Source organism: Boleophthalmus pectinirostris, unplaced genomic scaffold, assembly GCF_026225935.1.
Source record: "Boleophthalmus pectinirostris isolate CB_2022bp ecotype Guang Dong unplaced genomic scaffold, ASM2622593v1 HiC_scaffold_23, whole genome shotgun sequence".
Taxonomy (NCBI): Eukaryota; Metazoa; Chordata; class Actinopteri; order Gobiiformes; family Gobiidae; genus Boleophthalmus; species Boleophthalmus pectinirostris.
The window spans coordinates 11,751,557-11,775,235 of NW_026571207.1; the positions used below are offsets into that span (position 1 = coordinate 11,751,557).

General features: G+C 38.5%; 1 protein-coding gene across 1 annotated transcript in view; it reads right to left on the reverse strand.

Moving 5' to 3' along the window:
• The window catches only part of fstl5 (follistatin-like 5), a 531,686-nt gene that overhangs the window by 314,463 nt on the left and 193,544 nt on the right, over window positions 1-23,679 (reverse strand). Inside the window, exon 4 of the mRNA XM_055159513.1 lies at window positions 11,392-11,640. Coding sequence (XP_055015488.1) covers window positions 11,392-11,640 — 249 coding nt within the window. The remainder of the gene's footprint in view (window positions 1-11,391; window positions 11,641-23,679) is intronic.

Genomic DNA, 23,679 nt, shown 5'->3' on the forward strand with positions numbered 1-23,679 from the left:
AGGCGTCTTGGCATTGCCATGGTGGAATGATGGATGAATATGATGTGATGAAGTGGTAATGACGAGCCCTGTATTATATAGCGCGGCGATAAGAGCCACATCTCGTAAGAGATGTACAAGTCTCTTACGCATGGGCCACGTAAGAGACTTGTACTTGCCTCGTACAAACGACTAGAGTGCGTTGCAAGTGGCGGTCACGTACGAGATTTTGACTCGTACGTGACCCTTGCGTGGCACTTAAGTATGGCGTACTATTGCCTCACAACAGTCTTAAGACCTGCACGACACTCATATGCCCCACTTTGCCAAAATTTCTCCCAGTGTCCCGTACGAGTCTCACAGGACCAACAAGTCACACTTGCACCACGCTTACGAAGCACTTAGAAAACTCTCTCTCCTCTACAGAACCCCACAGGCCTCCACCGGCCAAGAAATGTCAGCACCTGTACAGGTGAATCGCCCTTGCGGGTTATTGTGACTAAGCCTTCAGCAAATCTAATAGCTGCAGATCACGCTAGCAAGAAGCAGATTTTTTTTTCATTTGTACCAAAATGACAACACAGCACTACTGAATGAAGTAAGTACCAAGCCGTGGGTGTATGCTGGTGGCAGTGAAAATGGGGATTGATCAGCAATATGACATCTTGAAAATAAATGATTAAAGATTGCTCAAGCATGCATGAATCATCCCAAATACAACTTGTGTATGGGTGAGTAAATGTTGAGGGGAAACAACTAGAATATGGTTAAAAGCTCTGAAAAGTCTATTTTGCATAATTGGTCTGCATTAAGTACAATATCTTATCTTACTACCTCTAAACTCTAAAGGTTATGGGAAAATACAGTGACAAAACCATGGAAACTGCGTTGAAAACTTTTTTCTTGTCTTTTGCAGTTTTGCTATAGCCACCCATTGCCCAGAGTCTGAACTCTCTTTACGCTACAATGCTTACATGTGCAATACACAACTTTTCAACTCCTGTATTCCTCCATACATATTCTTCTGAGGATTCACACACATCGACCAAACCCAAATCTTTCCCATCTCACCTTTATGACCCGACCTACTACATTGGAAATCATTGATCTCGACTGTAGCAAAAAGCTTACATAGCCCTTCTAGCCTCCCTGTAGTCCATCTCCTCATCTTTATATTGAACTTCATACTCTGCAAAAGAAATTTACTTGCAGTTGTCTGTTGTTTGTGCGGTGTAACTGTACATGAATCTTCCTTCTCCAAACTCTGTAAGAAGTACCATTGAGAGTTCCAAGGTTCAACACTAGACACACAAAAGAGTGCTATGAAGCAAGAGCCGCAAAACCAACATGGAAGAATCGATGCCAAGTCACCCTCTCGTAAATTTTTATTTCGTTTTGATCCTGAGTGCTCCAAAACTGCTTTTTCACATTTTTAAGACCAATCAGGTGCAGGGTTTTTAAAACATTTGAACACAACTGGGTAGCTGTAAATAAAAACCCAGAACCCAGCACTCCTTTTTTTTAAGAACTGCACTGAATTGTTTTTTTGTTTGTTTTTTTCTTCACGTAGAATAATGAAATTGGTCATTATAGGTTGTGTTGACGAAGCTACTGTAGTATCTGAAGCCAGGTAGGTTGGTAGGAGCCTAAATAAACTTGGAATTTGAATGAAATAAAGAGAAAATGATGTTGATCCATAAATGTTGCCCCGATTTTTTTTTTTTTCTTCTCATTTTTTTTCTGAGGAAGACCACTAGTGAGTAGTCGAAATTGTCAGGGATGAAAACAAACTCTTGGTCTGAAGAAAGAATCGAGTAACATAAATGATCAGAAGACCAAATGAACCACATTGGACTAAGATGGAATAGTCTAATGTGGCAACTCTTCTTCAAATCCATATCAGGAGCTGAGCCAAGAGGGAGAACCAGATACAAAAAGGCACTACCATCAAAGGGGGGGAACAACAAGAACCCTGAGACACGTGACAAATTTAGATCACCATGTTACCTTTTATTGTTTTGAACCAAACCACATAAACAAAGATTAACATATATCGGACCATAAGGTTTTGGTTTAAAATTTATGTGAGTTTTTGTTTCAAGATTAATAATTACAACAATATTAACCATAAACCTGTGCAAAATATCTGCATTGTGATCGTTCAAATGGAAGTTTGAACAACTATATTTTTAACTTTATACAGTATTTTCTGGACTATAAAACGCACCGGATTATAAGTCGCAATATCAATAATGTTAAAGTCTCTCATCTATTTTCATACATAAGGCGCATAAAGTGAAACAAATGGACGACACTTAAGACTGACCTTAGCCCAGACATCCACGATTCATAAGCAGATCGTGGAGTAATTCGCCTCCCTGTCTTGGTGAATGTGTATTATGAATGTGAATGTGGGTGGAAAATGTATTTTTTTTTGTTTTTTTTTTATCTCTTTCGAAGAGGACTCAAATATACTTTGAGTAATAATGTGTTTAAGGCAGCTTTGTGCACCTTTGTTTACATTTTACAGAAACAAAACTTAAAACCACATGGCATTTGCATAAACTATAAGCACTGAAAAAACAGCCAGGTAACTATCGTAGCTGTCATGCTCCAACAGTCCATCAGCTGGTGTGGCTTCGTAGCTTATTAAAGTTGTACTAAAATGTTTTGACATATTTTTGAGCACCGTGTAGCACATAAAATTGGTTCGAGGTCAGTAAGCACAACCAGAATGAATATATATATCACAGGGGATTATGAAGCGCACTGTCGATTTTTGAGAAAATTGAAGGATTTTAGGTGCACTGAAAAATATGGTGTTTTAAAGAGGTGGCATGGTGGCTGAGTGGCTTTTATTCTTGCCTCACAGCAAGAGGATTCCAGGTTCAGCTCCCTTAGCCTTTTTGTGAAGAGTTTGCATGTTTTTCCCCGTGTTTGAGCAAGTTTTTCACAGGATACTCTTTCCGCTTTTCATCATCAACCCAAAAACATGTGCCAGACGTCAGCTAAGGAAGTCCTGACCAAGACTAACAACAAGATCTAGAGATGGGGACTGCTCCTAACTCAGTGGCATGAAAGGATGGGTCAAACACAGAGGACAAATGACCCAATGGGAACAATAAACCTCACAATCACTGTAACTACGGGTAGTTTGAAATGTTACAATATCATATGAACCCAAACTGTACTTTAAGCACTAGATGTAGAATACTGTTATATTATAATATTGTGTGCTACTGTTTTGAAATACAGCAGCAGCAGTAGTAGTTATTCTTTGGCTGACAATTTAGCATTTTGCCCGGGCAGTTTGTGCTTTTGTTGGCAGTAGTGTCCCCAATGGCCCAGCTAACAAGAATGTTTTATTAATAGCATTGTTTTACCAGCCAAAATGTATCCACAAGGGTCAGTTCTCCAAAATAAACATCTGATTATGTGAACTCTAAAATTCTACAGTGCCGTAATGCCTGGAGTGTTGCTAACGTCGTTGTGTTACAATGAGCTTAATTAATTCAGCACTAAATTTGATAAGGTGAGAGCATACTTCGGAAAACATTCTAATTAAAGAGACTGTCCTCAACTGATACTTTGCACTGACATCATGCTGTGGGTGTCCTACATGTATCTCTACTGGAGGAAAGTTAGGCACCATGGTGACACAATGCACACATCAGCACACAGACTAAAACGTTTAAAGAATCTTTGTAAATTCAACTACAAAAAGTCAAAATGGTGTTCATCGCCCTGTTTAGACGTTTGCTTTTTTGTCAACTAATGACTTGTGACTGTAATTTTATGCATGAGAGACACAAATCAGCTCATCTGTTGCAGTAGTTGTTGCAGTTCAAGCTAAAAAAAAAAAATTAATGTCAAAATAATACTCAGATTAAAGTCTAATTTGAGTAAAAGGACTTCAGACAGAGCAGTGCCTGCAGTTAGAATCACACCCCCGAGATGATATCAGCTGCAAAGTATCAATAGAGCTCAACAGATCAGAACTGTATTCTCATCACTGTTGGGGAAGTTACTTTAAAACTGTAATGTGTTATTTATTACTTATTACTGTCATTTCAAAGTAATTTGTTACATTACAATATTACTGCATTTAAAATGTAAGACATTACATTACTATTGCATTACTTTTAAGTTACTCTCACCAGAATAACTGTGAAGATGCTGAACTTTGGCGCCGTATATGGACTGAACCAGGACTAAACCAGAGCTGACGCAGGACTGAACCAGGACTAAACTAGATCTAAACCAGGACTAGGTCTAAACAGTGCGGAGTTCTGCGCCGGTCCATTCGCGCGCGGTTACCTGATGGTCTATGCGGGCGCGTCTCCGGCGTTTCATCGCTGCTAATATCGCGGTGATTTTAGAGAATTTGTATGACGAAAAATCCACCACTTCAATCCAGGTTAAAAAAGCACTGTAATGCACTACAATGCTTTTTTAACCTGGATTGAAGTGGTACTGACATTTGTACCGAGTAAAATATAAAAAAAAAATTCCCTGTAACGCCTTACATTACTGCGTTACAGCAAAAAGCAATGCATTACAGTAATTTGTTACTATTATAACGCGTTACTCCCAACACTGATTCTCATTGATGTTGTGACTTAGATTGCTTTGTTAATAAGTTATATAGCAGTGTTTAAAAAATGTCGTCTTTGGTCATAGCACCTAAACAATCATCTGACACTGCTAGATACTTTTACAACAGAAAATCTGACCATAGACAGGATAGAAAGGAGACTTTTTAAGGGTCTAATCTGAAAAAACATACAAACAAAACAAAACACAATAAGTAGAAAGACCTCATAGTTAGTTTCAGCATCAGTAAACTTATCTTAAGGCCACCACACACTACAGGAGACTTTGCCCGATTTTGGTGGCGATTTGCTTCTCCCCGAGTTCAGGAAGGCGTGACCCCGACTTTTTGCGTTCGTGTGCGATTTTGACGCCGCTCCGCTTCTCGTGTGTGTGGCGTCACTGTGACTCTGAGCTGCTCTGTCACATCATAACCAACAAACATCAGCAACTCTACGATAACAGCCAAAGCGTCAGGAGCAAACGAATGATGGACACAGAGACGCAAGATACAAACTTGGGAAAATAATGACATGACTTTAGTACCTCTCGTAAAGTGGTAAATTTAAAGTGGAGCTTCTCATCCACATTATCCATAGAAATTGTCCTCTGCAAATAATGACACCCAGTCAACAAAACAGCATTCTTTAAAAGTAAAAAGTGTCTGTTTACATCCACACAGCGCACGGATTGAGGTGAAACTGCAGATTAGCAATAATACCTCTACTTCCTGTGTACTTTATTGCCAATCTTTCACAAATTTCACAAATAACTAGAAAAGCAGTCAGAGAGCGCAGACCTCCGCCAAGGACTACCCCCATTTTTTATATAAATTGCGATAAAATCAGTCTTCTGGATCAGATCCGGATCAGCCTTTGGAATATGAAAGAGGATCCCATTGTCCATCCCTGAGTCAAATTTCATGGGGTTTGGTCAATAATTAACCGAGATATTGAGAAACAAAATTTTTGGCCCCACAATGTTAACTAAAATTTCAAAGTGATCCAGAATCCAGGATTTCTTCCGGATCACCCCCAAAATGAAATCAGTTCTTCCTTTTCACATTTCCAACAAATCCTGAAAATTTCATCAAAATCGGTCCATAACTTTTTGAGTTATGTTGCTAACAGACAAACAAACAAACAAACAAACAAACAGACAAACGCCGGCAAAAACATAACCTCCTTGGCGGAGGTAATAATGACACATTTTTGACTCTGATCTTTTGATCACTTAAGAGTCTCAAAGCGAGTGGTTTTACTGTAGACAGGAAATGCGCTCATAACTTTATAGCCTGTGGTCCGCAGCCATATCTCGCTGCAGTCTTTATGAGATTTTAAGTAAGATTCTCCTCATGTCTGTTGTGTGCACTTTTTGTCACATGTTTAAAAATCGTTTTAAAGACTGAAAAATTCTGTAATGTGTGGCGGCCTTTAGACAGCTATGTATTGCAGCTGGATATATTTTTAAAAAGAGTTTTGTTTAATGTACAGAACAACTGTACATCAAAAACTTCCCCACAATGCAACGGATTTGTCAATTTGCTGCAAGAAGAAATTGATATTTAACATCAAAATCCAAACTGCTACAGCTCAGATGTATCAGTATTCCTCCCTCGCCTGCATTTTACAGAAAGTAAAAATAACCTAAATCCTAAATCATAAAAAATTGTTATCACATTTGGGATTAAACATTTCTACAGCATCAAACTAAAGCTTAGTCTTGGTTGTTGTACATAAAACACTTTCTGTACCAGTTCAAATGAAAGTGCATGTAGCAGAAAATTAAAGGAGATGTGCTCTGTGGTGGTTGGTTATCTGCCAGAGTCTCTGATAAACACGCAGTTTCAGCAGCCAACTCTCAGATTATGGTAACGCTCTTTGCTACAAAATCTCACACATTTGAGCTACTCCCCCATCTTGATTTTGTATTGCCTGACAAGTCCAAAAAGATCTTGCTGTTTTTTATTTATTTATTTTTTAATCAATCTGGTCACTGCTCCATTCAGTGCGCCTTGAGATATTCCCAAACACGTTAATGCAGCCAGATTTGGTTTTCTTTTTTTTTTTATTATTATTACAATCACATTTTTTCCCTTTTTACTCTGTTTTATTGTACCACAGTTATATGATATGGTAATTGTTCTATTTCTTTGCATGCATATTTATTCTGAATGTGTAAATGCTTAACCTTGAGCTATCTCAGTGCCTCAAGAAGAGGCTCTTTGGTCACCTATCATTTACAACTAAATTACATTTCTCTCTCCTCAGATTAACCGAGTTTTCATTGATTCTACAGACATCCGCTACGTATTTCTGTGATATTTCTTTATTTTTATTAATTTTTTTCCTCATAAACAGCCATATTTGTTTTGAGACTGACACATGTCCCTGATTGGCTAATCCATCTGTCAGTCACATCCATCTGAACTCCTGGAGATTCAGTGGTGATCACAGGGCTGCACAATATATCACAAAAGTATTGATATCATGATATTCACTGATGCAGTAATCTATATAGCAACATAGCCAATATATGACAAGAACATCAAGGTTCTCCATCTGACAAAAATGCACTGTTTATTACAAACAATATGTTAAATAACGGTGACTGGATTAATGATTTTTCTTATTAAGTCAAAAATGAGCCTTGATTTAGTTATTTCTCTGTCAAGTTTTTATTTGGACATTTTCAGTAGTAAAATAAAGCATTTTCATGCTATTATTACTGAAATTATTGAGTCAAAAAGTATGTTAAAATGTTGCAATAATATCCCAGTTCTTAAAGACAGGGTTCTCACTGACAACATTTTCTTGACTTTTGAAGTGAATTTTTCCATGACTTTACAGCACCTACATGTGTAGTATTGATCAGACTTTTAGGGCAAAGTATGAAATGTTAACCCTTTCCACTGGTATTATAGATTTTTTAACATTCAAAATACTGTCAGTGTATTTATTGTCGTCTCTTTTAAACAAAAGGCGCAGACGTTCAGAAATAATCATAATAGCCTAATGAGAACTAAACAGAACTCTGTAGTTGCGTGAAAGAGATACTAAAATTCCAGGAGTTTTTCAAAAACTTTCAGTGAATGTACAAAATTCCATGACTTTTCCAGGACTTCCATAACCGTGGGAACTCTATCATGTAAAATCCAAACAAGGCAACACCCCCCAAGCTCCCACTTGACAATTCTACATAAAAATACAAAAACATGTTACAAAACTGGACACAACAACGTGAGAAACCTGATGCGATGTTCAGTAGCTTCATTAGTGGGATGCACGCTGACTGTTGTGGTAACACTCTGAAGGAGGAGTGAATGGCGAGTGTACACTGTGAAAATGTGTAAATGTCCCTTTTTGAGCTGATCCTTCACTCGCGTGACTAGTTTTTGGGATTGGGCAGCATTTTCACCTAATTGTGGGCTGTGCTTCGTGTAGTATACATTAGGGCTCATTAGGGAGCTGCCAATACCATACATACCTCGATACAGTGAGTGATATATTTCAATTCGATACAAAAATACATACAGTAAATCATGGCTGTGACACTAAAAGTCTTTGTTAAACCACGTCTTGTGCAAACTTAATATGAAACCCAAACATTTTATTCTTCAAAACAGTGAAAATGTCAAATGTGTCACATAAACAAGTTTCCTTCTGCTAAAAAGGCAACAAAACTGTCGCGCTGTAACCAAATAATTTAGTAAAATATACCAAAAAATCCTCTCCCACAATATCGATACTTTATCATTACATTATACAATACAATATATCGAGATTTAGATATTTTTCACACCCCTAGTACACATGGGGTAACGAGAACCCATTAATACCTCACGACCAGCTCCCAATCAGCAATCGTGACATGAATCATGACCTGTCAACTTTTAAACCCTGTGATTTGGTCGTACAATCTGAGCTGGGGTTGAGTGAAATGATCGAAAATATAGCACAGTGTATGTCCGTAATTAGTGAAAACAAAAGTGAAACATGTAAACACGTTGTTTTCTGTGAATAAAAAACAATAAAAGCTAACATAGTAATCACCTCCTCACCTCTAACATCAAATATCACATCACAACAGCCCTCACATCTTTGGAGAAGTGTGTGTTCTGGATCCCAGGCAAGATTTTGTATGCTACCTCCTATCTTTAGTTCCCTTTCATTCCCCATTCCTCCAGGTCATAACTAACCTACATGCAGCCCGTGTGATTTGACAGGTCAAGCGTAGCATTAAACTGCCCACAGCCTGATGTTTGTCACCCATGGGTGCAGCCAGAGGGAACGAACAGCTTCTGTATGTGTAATACCTCGCAAACGATTCAAGCAGCCATTACTCCTACTGTGCCTTATGGGACGTTTATATAGTACCAGTGCAAATGTGCAGTAAAATGTGACCACGAGTCTACAGAAGGAAGATCTTATGACAGTACACTGCAAAAACTCAAATCTAGCCAAGTTAAAATGACTTGAATTAAGAAAGTTTTATCATTATAAGAGTAAATTTTGATTGACACTGAAATATGAAAATACATCTTGCTACAAAAAAACAACAACTCTTTGCTTGCGACTTCAAATAAGAAACACAGTCTAACGTTGCTTGAATTAAGAAAAACACACTTATTCCGTTTAAATCTACTCATACAAAGTGAAAAGTTCTTATTTTAAGTCATTTAAACTTATCTAGATATTGCCTTTTGCAGTATATGTTTTGAAATACATGTACAATTCATTTTCAATGAAATATTAGCTGCACTGAATGATTTTTTGATGTTTAGCACCAATATCTAAATTCCATCAAAGCTAAACCCAACCCAAAAGTTGTACATGTGATTGCATCTGTCAATTATAAAATAGCTAGCGTCATTACTACAGCTTGACAATATTTCTTACTTTTTGTTTAATTAGCATGACAGCAATCTGTATCTGTCCAATTTACTGTTTACAGAAATACAATATATAGTTTTCTCTAAAGCTTTTTACTGTATGAAGTTACACGAATGGAATATCAGACCATTTGTCATGGGTTTTGTTGTTGTTCAATGTTAAGTATTCTACAAACCAACAGTAAAAATACATGAATTATGAATTCTATAATGAGACACCTGGTGGTGGAACGTAACGCAAATACAGTACAAGTAGTAAAGTACTAGCCTGATACATCAGCCAGTTTCACTTCGTGGAAATCGTGTGACCTCACATCATTAGGATTCGATCGCTAGATGGTAGGTGGGTACTTTTTAAAATTTAACCAATCACTGCTATTTGGTTGTGATATGTAATAAAATTCACCAAACATTCTCTTTGTTCTGGCTAGGGATGGGCATGATTAGTTGAATAATCGATAATTGATCATTAAGAATTGAATCGATTACATTAATTTTAATCGACAAACCAAATGTAGGCTGCTGTGTGTAGCGTCACCAAACGGGTCCGTACATGTAGCTCTGTGCACTCAGAAGGTCAGCTTGTGCCAAAGTGCAAATGTGTATTTAACGAGGACTTGTACAAGAAATTCCACGCTTTCCATTCCGGTCGGGACAAGTGTGAGTCCATGTGCACAGTGTACAAAGCAGCACATATGTTTTCGGTGTCCAGTGGGAAAAAGCTTTGCCAGGTGAGAGTAGCACAATGTTGATGACGAGGCCCCACCTCCCTCCCCCCGGATGGGTCATGCCACATCAGCGCACAAGAGCTGTTTTTTTTCTTCACTTAATTTAGGCAAATTAGCGATGCAGTTTTAAGTTTCGTTTCTGTGAAATTTGTGCAAAGCTGCATTAAACACATTATAATGTCAAACAGGCTGATGTGGTTACGGTTTATATGTCGTAAAGCTGAATTTATTTATGCAGATTAGTGCAGATAGTAACAATAATGATGATAAATTTTAATATAAAAAACATTAATGATTAATCGATAATCAATCGTTAATTCTCCCGACGATCGATTAAGAAAATTTTATCGAATGCCCATCCCTAGTTCCAGCTTTAAATTCTCGATCTCAGGAATCGTTGCCAACACAGAATGTATGGCTTTGTCTACATCCATCTCGAACGCTTTGTTTACTATTGTGCTGTTCCACAAAAGGGACCCAGACAGAGTTTGAAGTCATGGCTTCACAGCTCTTCACTGATTGATCAGTGTGCGATCTACAACTTCCAGGGTTCTTACAAACCGTCTAGTGTATTCCGATTCCTGACCTAGTCACTGGAGAGGCACTAGGTAGTGCCAGCCTGGCTAGTAAAGTACTGCACTAAAATACACATTTTAGGTATCTATACTTTTAAAATTAGATTTTTATTTTATTTTTTTTACTTTTACTCCACTACATTTGAGAGAAGATATCTGCACTTTGTGCTCCGCAACATTTTTTAACTGGACTGAAGAGTAAAAGTGTTTTTTAAATCATAGTTTGAGACCTGCTGAAAAGGCTGAGGGGTTTGTTCACGCTTCGAGCAAACCAAAATTTACAATTAAAATCTGTTAGAAAAAGCAATCAATTAAATTATTTTTGTTGAACAAAATTCAGCACAAATCTTTATCAAAATCAATCCACTTGAAGTGTGTGAAATACTTACGGGTACTTTAATACTTTTACTTAAGAACATTTTTTAGGTGATACTTTTACTTTTGTACTTTTTGCTGTGTTATTTGCACTTTTACACTGTACTTTTAAGTAACAAAACTGAGTAATTCTTCCCCCACTGCGTAATGTATTGTATAATGATCGCCCCTTCACCATTAAATAGCATAGGGTTACTAGACAATAGAAAGAGAAACCAGCAATTTGGAAACGAGCTGCCGATGTTTCCCTTACCTTTGTAGAAGCACTCCTCGCTGTGCAGGATGGTGATCTTGTGTCCTCGCAGACAGGAGGCCCGGTGCAGCTCGCAGTGGTTGGGGTAGAGCTGTCCGTCAGATCCACACACGGGTTTGTAGTGCGGTTTACACTGATCCAGACACGCGCACTCCCCCAGACCTGTGCCCTCATCCACCACACAGTGACGACCAAGACCACAGTACTTATGCTCGCACGGTTTGGGGAAGCCATTGTGCCCCATCAGACCTGAAAAACACAGATAATTTAATGTGAGTTTTTTAGTTGTTTTATGAGAAATGACAGTGAAATTGGATGTTTATAAGGAAAAAATGTGAAAATAGTAAACCAACATTGCAGATAAAGACATATTGCAATGTATTGTTAACACTGCAGTGTCAAAATCAAGCAGCTCAAGTTGGAACCCTTTGCATTGAGGGCAGACCACAGGGAACAGGATTCATATGTGTTGTTGTGGATAGCTCTGCCACCACTCCACAGTGTTTTGTGAATTATTTCATTTCCATTAATTACTTTATTTAGACTAATATTCTAATTTGGGTGCACACATTTTAGCTCCACTTTTTTTTTTTTGTTTAGTTTGAGTAGTCAGACGGTAAACCCATCCATGCCGAACAAAGGAGGAGGGCACTATTTAGTTAGTTTAAGCCTACGTCCACACGACAACGCCCCTGGATTTTTTCTTTGCAGGTTGAAAAAAAATTGTGTCCACACACGTGCTGGATCAGTAAATATAAATATACGACAACGGAGCACCGAGTGAAAATCATGTAATACATCTGCCACACCTGTATGTTGTGCTGTTAACAATGTCTCATCACCGTTTTTTTAAACTTTAAGGTAATTTTGTCTATTTTAGATGTATCCCAGAAATATAGTTGTTTTGTTTTGCAAAAGTTAAACATAAGTCACAGAAAGGCTTAGGGAAGGATAGGGAAGGCTTGCAGACACAGAAACGACGTGTCTGGATGCAGATCGTTTGTGATACAGTGATACGTGTATTTGTTTCATTGTACACGTAGTCTTTGTTATTGATCCTTGTGCGTAATCTGTGGTGCATGTTGTTAGTATTGGCGCTACCAGAGTGTCTCAGTTTCTGGGTGATGGGAGCGGCTCTGTAGGCTACACCTGTCTCATTTTGGCAATGCTCTTGAGGTCTGTGGAGGCTAGTTGGAGGGCTGCAGGCTTCGCTGCATCAGAGGACCCTGGCGATGACCGGATCCTGACGTCATCGTTTTCCAAAAGCTGCAGTTTGTTTGTCCACACGACAACGCAACGCTGCCGTTCTCATATTTCTCCACTCTGGAACCTGTTCTCAAAAAACTCAGTTTTCGCTCACCCGAAACGCCGGCTCCGTGTGAACGAAAGGCCAAAAGGAATTACAAACTTCTCCGTTTTGTCCAAAAAAACTTTTGTGTGTGTGTGTCGGCCCCTAAGTTAGTTTGTCTAGTTTGTTGAAGGTCACTTTATTATCACTTAATATTTTCTGTATTATACTTATTTGCCTTCTTGTTACTTTGGTTAAGTTAGTAGTTTTAGTTCATTATTTAGTGTTATTCCTCCCTCTTGTGTTCAGTTTTAGTTGGCCCTCATGTATTTAAACACTCCTGTTCTTTGTCTGGTTGGGTTAGTTTTGTTCTGTTCAGTTTGATTTAAGTTAATAAAAATTTGTTGATGATTTACCTAATTTGAGCCACTCCAACTCCAAACACCTTCACTAAAATCATTTGGAGGATTCTATTGAACTAACAAGGATCTTTATTGAACTAAAAGGAGCATTTTAAGCATTGGAGATAGACAAATAATGTGTGACGTGTGAATAAAACAAAATGCAACTCCAGGCATGTTTTTGATGAGGTAACAGCATTAAAGCTCACAAACTTGTCAAAACTCTCTGGCACAAACACGTTTTTCCACTAGTTCAGACACTTTTAAAAGTTGTCTGGCAAAACATCACAGTCTCTTCCCTTTCGTCAGCAGGATATCCATTTAGAATTTGCCGATTAATCCACTAGAACCATGACAGGGGAAAATGTGCTGAGAAACGTAACAGCAACTATCCGTCAACAAGGTAGTCCTGGCTTGAAATCTGGAGATGAAACCCAAGATACACCAGTTAAAGGGCTTAAATTACACTATTTCCTGATCTATTTTATAATGTTGTTTCCTCATCACAAACATATCTGGAGTTGACACCTTCACTACAATCATATGGATACTTTCATCCCTAGAACTACCAATCTCTACTGAACAAAAGGTAAAAGCTGTTAACCTTTAAACTACCACTGCATGACATCACAAGGTGGAACAGAGCATTTTGTGCTTTGGAGATGTGTGAATGAAGCAAAACACAACTCCAGGCATGTTTTTGAGGAGGTAACAGCATTATTACATGTTTAAAATCCCTCAGTTGTCCAGGGATTCTAGGGAATCTAGCCTGATTTATCAGCTGGTTTCACTTCGTGGAAACCGTCTGACCTCGCAGCACTCCTACTTGACAGTAGGCGGGTAGTTTTTTTAATTTAACCAGTCGCTGCTATTTGGTCGTGATGTATGTAATAGGCCGCTAACGAGGCTAACTAGTATATTTAGCTTTTCCCAAATCCCATAGGAAGAAGGGCACTAACGTCTTTCCCCTTGATAAAATTCACCAAACACCAGAGGCACTAGGTGGCGTCAGTCTGGCTAGGTAGAATCCACAGCAAAGGAGAAATTCAATGTGTCAACTGGGCAAAAGTTTAGCATTATAACATGGCTTAAAGCTCACAAGAGTCAGTTTTGCATAATAAAGGACCTTTAATAGATTCCTCCAACTGCACTGAAAGATGGGTCAAATGGCGAGGACATCTTTTCAGTATAGAATAAATATGTTGAAGCAACAGCAATAACAATCCCTCAATTCCGCAATGACTTGACATTTGCTTTCTCCCTCAGTATTGTCCACTGTGTACTCTTCAGACGGCGAAGAAAACTCTCAAGGCTGTTCCAATGGATACTATTGTGTATGAAAAGATTACAGTATTATCTTTTCAAAATGTAAGACTGTATTACAAGCTATAGACTCTCACTAGCAGTCTGGTCTTAGCTGCTGGTTCTTTCCGATGAATGGAGTATGGTACAAAAGGAGTTGTGCAGGTACATTGAACAATATGGCACTGGGTCCATCATAAATAGAAAAATGTAGTTGCAAAATTTAATCTAGCCTTGAGAAGAAATTGTAAACTCATTTTTGCACAATAACTTTTATGTGTCCAAATGATTATCTTTACACATTATGACTCTTCAATACAGGTAATTAAACCTGTGTAGGAAGTGTTCCACTGAGAAAATAAAACTATAAAGGCAGATGTTCACAGGAAGGTCAAAAAATCACACATAATAGATAACCAATAGCAGCATGGCGGCAGAGTAGTTAGCTCTGGCCTCACTGTCTTCAGGTTCAATTCCTAGACTGTGTGGGAGTCTTCTGCATGGAGTTATGATCGCTCAAAATCCTGGTGGGTCGCCTCAGGGATCAGCGCTTTCCCCAAAGAACTAATGATAAGATTCTGATTCGTCAATAAAAAACTGATTAAACTTGTGTAAAGAGTGTTCCAATGAAAAGCCCCACAGATTTTTCACAGAAAGCTCAAAATCAGCAACAATATCCTGATGGGTTGCCTCAGGGATCAGCAGTTTCCCCAACAAACTAATGTTAATCAATTAGTATAGAAAATATAACCTTGCAAGCACCTAGAGTTGGGCAAAGTTGGACAAAGTTGGACCTTTTCCCAATAGTTTTAGGCCCATGCACACTAGTACATATTTGAGTCATTTTTGTTGTGGTGGCAGTGTTCGTCCACACTAATCAGATAGAAAAAGACTCCAGAGACGGAACGATCTGGTGCTGCCAGCTCCAATGAATTCATCTGAGTACAGATCTGATCTGGCATCATGTGGACGCCTGAAAACACTGATACGCTGACGTAGGTCTATGCACCATGAAGTAATTCACTGCCAAAATGCTAGACTATATGTCCATTCATATATATTGTCCATGCGTATTACTTGCAGATGTATAATCTCAGTAAAGTTTAAAATTAACCATCTCTAATGCGATAGATGCACTGAACAGAACACCCCTCTGTCATAGAAAGAACACATATATTCCACTGAGTCATGTCTTTTAGTCCGACAGAAGCTGAACTGCATCAGTGCACAATAGTGAGCTGTTATTTGAGCTCAGTTTCTGCAAATTAGCCACGCGGTTTTAAGTTTTGTTTCTGTAAAACGTAAACTAATATGCGCAAAGCTTGTGGATAGAGAAGGTTTGCAGACACAGAAACAACGTGTCTGGACGCAAAAAAATTCTGATACAGTGATACGGTGATTCGGTTCAGTGTACACGTAGCCTTAGAATGATCTTGATCTATATCAGAATTAGCATAAAACAACATCACAGTACAGTGGGTAGCACTCACGCGTAGGGATGGGACAATAAACAATATTGCTTATTGTTATAAAAGCATATGCAATAATCGTTCGTGGATCATTTTATATAATGGTGATAATCGCTAAGAAAAATATTCGCCATTTTATCAGGAGAATGTGAAGAAAAAAGCTACTTATCCATGATGTTCTCTTTTAGATCAATGTTGTTTTCACTTATAACAAAGTACAATACTCTAACAGTTGTTTAAATATTGAACCTATTCATAATATTAACATTATAACTCATTCTTATCCATAACATTTTTAAACTGTCAAAGCAACTTTAATTATTATTGTGATATAATTGTTAATTGCACTTTTGTGTTGACCCAGTGATGTTAATTGAAAGATGGGTCAAATGCAGAGAATGAATTTCCCTCACAAGGAATATATGAAGTATGAAAAGTAGGAAAAAAGCCCCACACACTGTCTTACTTGCAAATGCTGAGCTTTATTTGCAGTTAAGTAACATTTCGTAAACTAGCACTTCATCAGACAAATGTTTTGATGAGCATTATACACGCTCTCTCCAAAAAGAGTGGTCCACAAGAGGGCTGCTTGATGCTTGATCATCGTTCCTTTCATAATATTAGTCTCATAACAATTCCAAGTAACTCCATACTCTTCTCTTTCCTCCCTGTATCTGTCATTCTGTATTTGACACTGACCTGTTGGGAGCCAGTCAATTGTCCACTTCATGAGTTCCCCCGCGGAGGCCTGGCACGACAATTCCCCAATGCAGCAGTGTCACGCGGGCAGGCCTGGCATCGCAAGCAGTGCCAGGGTCAGTGAAGGGCGCGCTCATTTGTTCTATCTGCATTCACAGCCCACGCTCCGGACATACTGACAGCACTGACAAATGAGCAATATGCAACAGCGTTCACTCAATGATGACCTATTATGTGACCAAACGTGCTCGGGAATGCTTATCAGAGAAGCCAACCACGGAGAAGGGATATTGGGTGATAAGATTCTATATACAGGCAATTGGAAATGGAATATAAATAAGAGTAATGCAGAGGGCAAAGAGAACGACACACTGATGGGAGTTTCGGCTCTTTTATGGGATCTGAATCTTTTGGATCTGTTTGTTTCAAAGAGCCATTCAAAACACTGGCTCTTTTTGTATTCATTTATATTACAGAAGCTGATGTGAGAACTTGTTTTATCTACAAACTCAAAGACAGAATTAACCAAGGCTTTGATTTGTTTTAAATGGTTCAAACTGAGAGTGGAAGTGTGTTTACCCATTGAAATGATCTAAATAAACCTAAAAAAAAAATCTAAATAAAAGATCACACTACAATATTAATAATTAAAACACTACCTGCTATGATGTCAAATGTGTTTTTTGGCACAAAGCTTGTGTTGCCTACTCTGTTGTCCTGATTCTTGTGTTGGTTCAGTGTTAATCTAGCCAGGCTGGCGCCACCTAGTGCCTCTGCCCAATTTCATTTTTGTCCAGCCACTAGGTCAGGAATTGAAATGCACTAGAGCACAGGTGTCAAACATGTGGCCCGGGGGCCAGATCCGGCCCTCCAAGACCTTTATTCTGGCCCTCGGCTGATTTTCTACTAAAATATTTGAATTCTATTTTCTATTAAAATATTGGTAATTTTCTGCGGTGTTTATCACAGCAGCGTCTCCAGCGTCTCTGTACGTGGCCCCTCCCACCAGAGCAGCACAAATGAAGACTTGTTTCTTTCCAAACGCTCTTAAAGGACGATGTTTTGACTGTTGACCGTGACACCATCAGCAAAATGTCAAAAATGAGAAAAGCGGACGCCAAGTGCAGGATTTTACAAGAAAAATGACTTATTCCCATTTGCAAACAAGTTAATGTTAAACTTTGTGTTGAAATTGTATTTTTCTTAAAGTTTCAGGTTGTTCATAATATTATAATATTTGTAAAAGAAAGATTCATCAATTAAAAAAGATTTCTGTAATAGATTTGTGTTTCTCTGCACAAATATTTGAACTTATTTTTATTTTTGGGGTTTATATGATATGAGTTTTCTGATCCGGCCCTTTGGGATCAAAGTAGGTTGGATACGGCCCCGGACCAAAATGAGTTTGACACCCCTGCACTAGAGGGTTTGCAAGAACCTCGGAAGTTGTAGACCATGCACCAGCCAATCAGCAACGAGCTGTGAAGCCATGACATCAAACTCAAGCGCCTGTCTGGGTCTCTTTTGTGGAACAGCACAACAGTAAACAAAGCAGTCGAGATGGATGTAGACCAAGACATACATTCTGTGTTGGCAACGATTCCCGAGATCGAGGATTTAAAGCTGGAACAAAAAGTTCTTGAGAGAATTGTTTGGTGAATTGGGAAAGGGAGGGAAAGACATTATTGCCCTTCTTCCTATGGGATTTGGCACATTACATATGTCGTAAACAAATAGCAGCGATTGGTTAAATTTAAAAAAAAAGTACCCACTTACCATTGAGCGGACAAATCTTAATGCTGCGAGGTCAGACGGTTTCTACAAATTGAAACTGGCTGATGAATCAGGCTAGCATTAATCTGGATAAAAATGGAAATTAGAAAGAAAAAAGATTTGGATCTTTTTAAAAGTTCCGACAGTTCACGTTAAAGGTGCACTGAGTAACTTTTCGGTTGGGTGTTCGTCATCTTCTTGTTTCTATGGATATGTTAATGCTCTGCTCCGAATGTTCCACAGTATGACATTAAACAGTTCTACCTTACAGGGCCTCAATTACAGGTGGTTTTAGAGCTCAAAAATACAGAGAAAAACAGGCATTTTCACTGTAAGCGGGGTCGCGTCTCCATAGTTCTGACCTGTAACTTGGTCTGGTTTGGATTGGATGAAGATAGAAAGGTTTAATACCATATTGTGAAACATTACATACAAAGCAATAACATCTCCAAGTAGAAAAGCATATGACAGAGCCTCCGCCAGAAAAGTTACACAATGCACCTTTAATGTCACATTGCTACAATGACAAAAATCATATCTCATTAAGGAGACGTTGTAATCCCATTTGTCCAGGCGTTTTTTGTGTAAAGGTTTCAGCTGTGGTCATCTGGCACTATATATTTTTTTGTTTTGTTTTTAATGTTAGCTAGTAAACAAAGGCTGGGCAGTTTCGCTCTAAAACTCTTCCCTTTGGGGCTGGATGTAGTTAACTCAGTGTAGTATAAATCCTAGTGCCTCAAGCCAGTACCGTTAAACTGAAAATGGCTTCTGGATGGGAGCTGAAACGTCTTGATTGCAAAAGCTGTGTCCACATGACCGCCATTGAAACTATCTCTACATATCTCATTTAGAAAAGAATATGTCCTGAGATACTGTTAAAATTTTGACATTTTTATTTTGTTGGCATAGTGTCTGAGAGGCTAGCACTTTCACCTCACAGCAAAAAGGTTTACCCTATGGTTGGGTCACTCTGGTTTCCCCCACCAACCCAAAGCAAGCACAATAGGTAAAATTCTCCAGCTAGGGTAGTTCTGACCAAGAAGATGGGTCCCTGCTCTTAAGAGGTTGCCCCAGAGGACTCGAAGTATGGGTTAAATAGAGAGGACAAATTAACCAATGGGAACAATAAAATGTATCTTAATCTAAATTTTTGGAACAACACGGGAAAATAGCTTTTCTCATGTATAAATTAAGGTTAATTGTTGTATTTTCAAATGATTCACTAGCCTGATTCATGAGCTGGTTTCACTTCATGGAAACCATCTGATCTTAGGATTCGTTCGTTAACCAATCGCTGCTATTTGGTCGGGACGTATATAATGCGCCACTAATGGGGCTAACTGGTGTATTAAGCTTTTCCATAAGAAGAAGGGCAATAACGTCTTTACCCTTGATAAAATTTGCCAAACATTCTCTTTGTTCTGACTTTAAATCGTCGATCTCGGGAATTGTTGCCAACACAGAATGTATGGCTCTTTGCTGATTGACTGGTGCCCGGACTCACACTTCTGGGGTTCTGACAAAACGTCTAGTGCAGGGGTGTCCAAACTTTTTTCATCAAGGGCCACACATCTAAACACAGACGAAGCAGAGGCTGATCAACAGCCTTAGACTGGTGCTCAATACAGTGAATAATTGAAATATGTGCATGTTTAACAAGTTAGAATGAGCCATCAGTCTTTATTCATGCTAAGATCCTCAACACCAAACACTAAATATTAAATATCAGCTTTATCAAAGTAGATTTTCAAAAAAACAAAAAACCAAACAAAAAAAACTGCAGTAAAAAGTAAATTTTGAATTGATGCAAGGTAATTTGGGCCAATTCACCTGGAAGCCTGAGGGCCAAGAAACATGTGTCTGAGAGCCACATTTGGCCCACGAGCCATAGTCTGGACATGCCTAGTCTACTGTATTCCCATTCCTGATCTAGTTGTTGGAGAGAAATGAAATTGAGTGGAGGCACTAGGTGGCGCCAGCCTGGCTAATGATTTGCCATAAAAATATAACAAACCAAATCACAACTTATGGACTGATTCAACTTGTTTCCACATCAAAAACATGCCAGGAGTTGTGTTTTGTGTCATTCACACAAGTTTCATGCACAAACCTCCATATTTAGGCTGAATTCTTCTCTCAAACCGGAAAACACTCTGTCCCACTTTATGATGTCATGTGGTAATACAGGAAGTGAGATTGTAATAAATAGTAAAAGATAATGAAAGGAAATGATGATGGTGAAAATAATATTACTTAAATAAATAATATTAATTAAAAAATGTTTTACCATAGTTGGGGCATTTTTGTTGATTTGTATTTGTTGTGGGTGTTGCTCTATGTTTCTGTGTTTTGTTTTTATGTTGCTTATTGGATTTTGTTAAATGTTATATTATTGCTGTCTTTAATAATAATAATAATAATTTTTTAAAATCCATACACCTTGACTATAATATACTATGATTGCTATCCTGGAATTGTCGATCTCTATGAACAAAACATAAAAAGCAGCTGTTAACTTGAAAACTACAACTTGTCCACTACATGACATCACAAGGTGGAATAGAGAATTTTGAGCTTTGGAGATACAGGCAGACTAATAATAGAAATTACTAAAATGTGTGAATGAAACAAAACACAACTCCAAGTATGTTTTTTATCTGGTAACAACATTATAACACATCTTAAGGCTCACAAGAGTTAATTTTGCATAATATAGACGTTTAATTTTGTTCCAATCATCATAAATGTTTTGTCACTTATAATCAGAAAAGTAACCAAACCTTTTGTCGAAGTAATAATACTGGTACTTTAAATACATATTACTCTGGAAGCTCCTTTGTCCACCTTTAAATTCTTGAGTTTGAGAAATCCATCCTTCACATTTTGTCCCACCGCAGTGCACATATTTGCAAACGTTCTCCAGATATATGTAATGGTTTTATTATGTGCCATTGTTACCCCTGCCACCTCAGCCATGTTCTTCGTGCACAGATCACGGCGTACAGAGAGATGAGTCATTAAAGCAGAGCCGGGGGAGTGTGCGGTGCTGTGTGGTTGAATCTTAACCTTTAGTCACAGTGCAGTGTAGTACAGACAGGTCCTGACATATGCACACGCACGCCGCCTCATCTCTAGACCATCGCACTCCTCTGCATTCATAATCACCTCTTCATGCAAATCATAGTAACAGGGTTTTGCAGTCGCCATGTTTAAAGGGTCCATGTTACGCAATCAGCTTTGAAGATAATAATCTAGTGTTATCCAAACGTGTGAATGAAACAAAACAACTCCAGGTCTGTTTTTGATGAGGTAACAGCATTCTAACATGGCTACAAAATCCATGTATCATTCGTTCTTCAAAATAAAACCAAAAATAAGAAAATGAAAAAACACTTTTTTTTTTCATTATTTGTCTCCAAATGGAAAATGATTAGTTTTTTTTTCAGTTTTAGATTTTGTGTTTAAATGAATAAAGGAAAAAATGGAAAACGGCCGTTTCCTGTTTATGTGACTTAAACTGCGATGCAAGACTGAACTAGGACTAAACCAGAACTGAATCAGGACTAAACCCGTTTCAGTCCTGATCTCAGTCCTGGTCACGCGACAGTCTACGCAGGTGCACCTCCTGGCCCGTCCCAACAGTCCTGGTTCAGTCCTGGTTCAGTCCTGTTCAGTCCTGGTTCAGTCCTGGTTCAGTCCTGGTTCAGTCCCTGGTTCAGTCCTAGTTTACGACTGAGACTGGGACCAGACCGGGACCAGGACCAGGATGGAGACTGGGACCAGAACCAGGACTTACTGAGACCAGGAGCAGACAAGGACTTGGACCAGGACTTAGACCAGGACTGAGACTGGGACAGAGATCGGGACCAGACTGGGACCAGGAATGAGACCAGGACCGGACCGGGACTGAGACTGGTTTAGTCCTGGTTTAGTCCTGGTTCAGTTCGGCATCACAGTTTAAGTCACATAAACAGGAAACAGTGGTTATCCGTTTTTTTTCTATTATTCATTCAAACACAAAATCGAAAACTGAAAAAAACTCATCATTATCCTTTTTTTTTTCCATTTTGTTTTGGAGACAAATAATGAAGAAAATAGTTTTTTTTCAAGTTTTTGTCAAGATATTGACAGTTTATTTTAGTTAAATATGACTATGATAATAGATTTAACATAAAATGGACAAAAAAAATCAGAAGAATGTTTGATACAAGGAATCAAATTCTGATTCAAAGTAGAAAAATTGCTTTATACAACAATTTAAGACTAAAAGTGGAGCTATAGCCTTTTCTTGTTTCGGCAGGGGCCATTTTAGATTTTATGTACACCGGCCACTAGGGGGCGCACCCCAACTTGTATCCATGGATTTTTAAAAACCATAGGCCTATACCTAACACCCTGCCAAAAATCAAAAACTTTTTCCAGAAGTGCGTGATTTTCATGAATTCCCCCCTAGCTACTATGTGTGTTATTAATAGGCTTATGAGAATAGTGTGATTTTAATTGTGTCAATTGTGTCACAAATATGTTAACGCCTATCGGGCTGGCTTCAGATTCAATCACTGCTCTGCCTGTGTCCTGAAAAAAAACTCTAATTTACATATGAGACAAATGTGTGTACACAATTCCCCCAAACTGACTCCCTAACATGACAATATGAACAGAAACAGTGGCCAAACCTCCTTGTCGAAGCCAGATCTCATCACATCTCACAGGCTAAGCAGGGCCAGGTCTGGGTGGTACTTGGATGGGAGACTGCTGGGAATACCAGGTGCCACAGTGCTGGGGCAAAATCTGTCATTGTGTACTTGGGCAAGACATTCACCCACATTGCCTTGTATGAATGTGGTGTGAATGTGAGTATTGGTGGTGGTTGGAGAGACAGATGGCCCAGATTGGCAGCAACGCTTACATCGGTCTACCACAGGGCAGCTGTGGCTACAATACTGACTAAATACTACACCACCTTATGACTATGAGTGTTCAAAATGTGCTATTTAAAGGTTCACTGTGTACCTTTTGTGGTGGAGGGTCCGCCACCAGCTTGTCTCTATGGAAATGCTATTGGTATGTCCCACACTATTACACAGGACATTAAGCATAACTGTTTCCATGGTAACAAGCAAGTAACACCACCAGGCCAAGTTACAAGTCAAGTATCATCAAGTATCAATATCATCTTTTAAATCACTTCTTAAGATTTTTTTTTTTTTTTTATCGGCTGGCCTTCATTTAACTGGTTTTAGCTTATTTTTATCCCTTATTTATTTGTTTTCTATTTATTATTTTATTATTTATTGTTTGCATCATTGTCTGTTCTTGTGTGCTTTCTGCATGCTATTTTTAGTAGTAGTAGTAG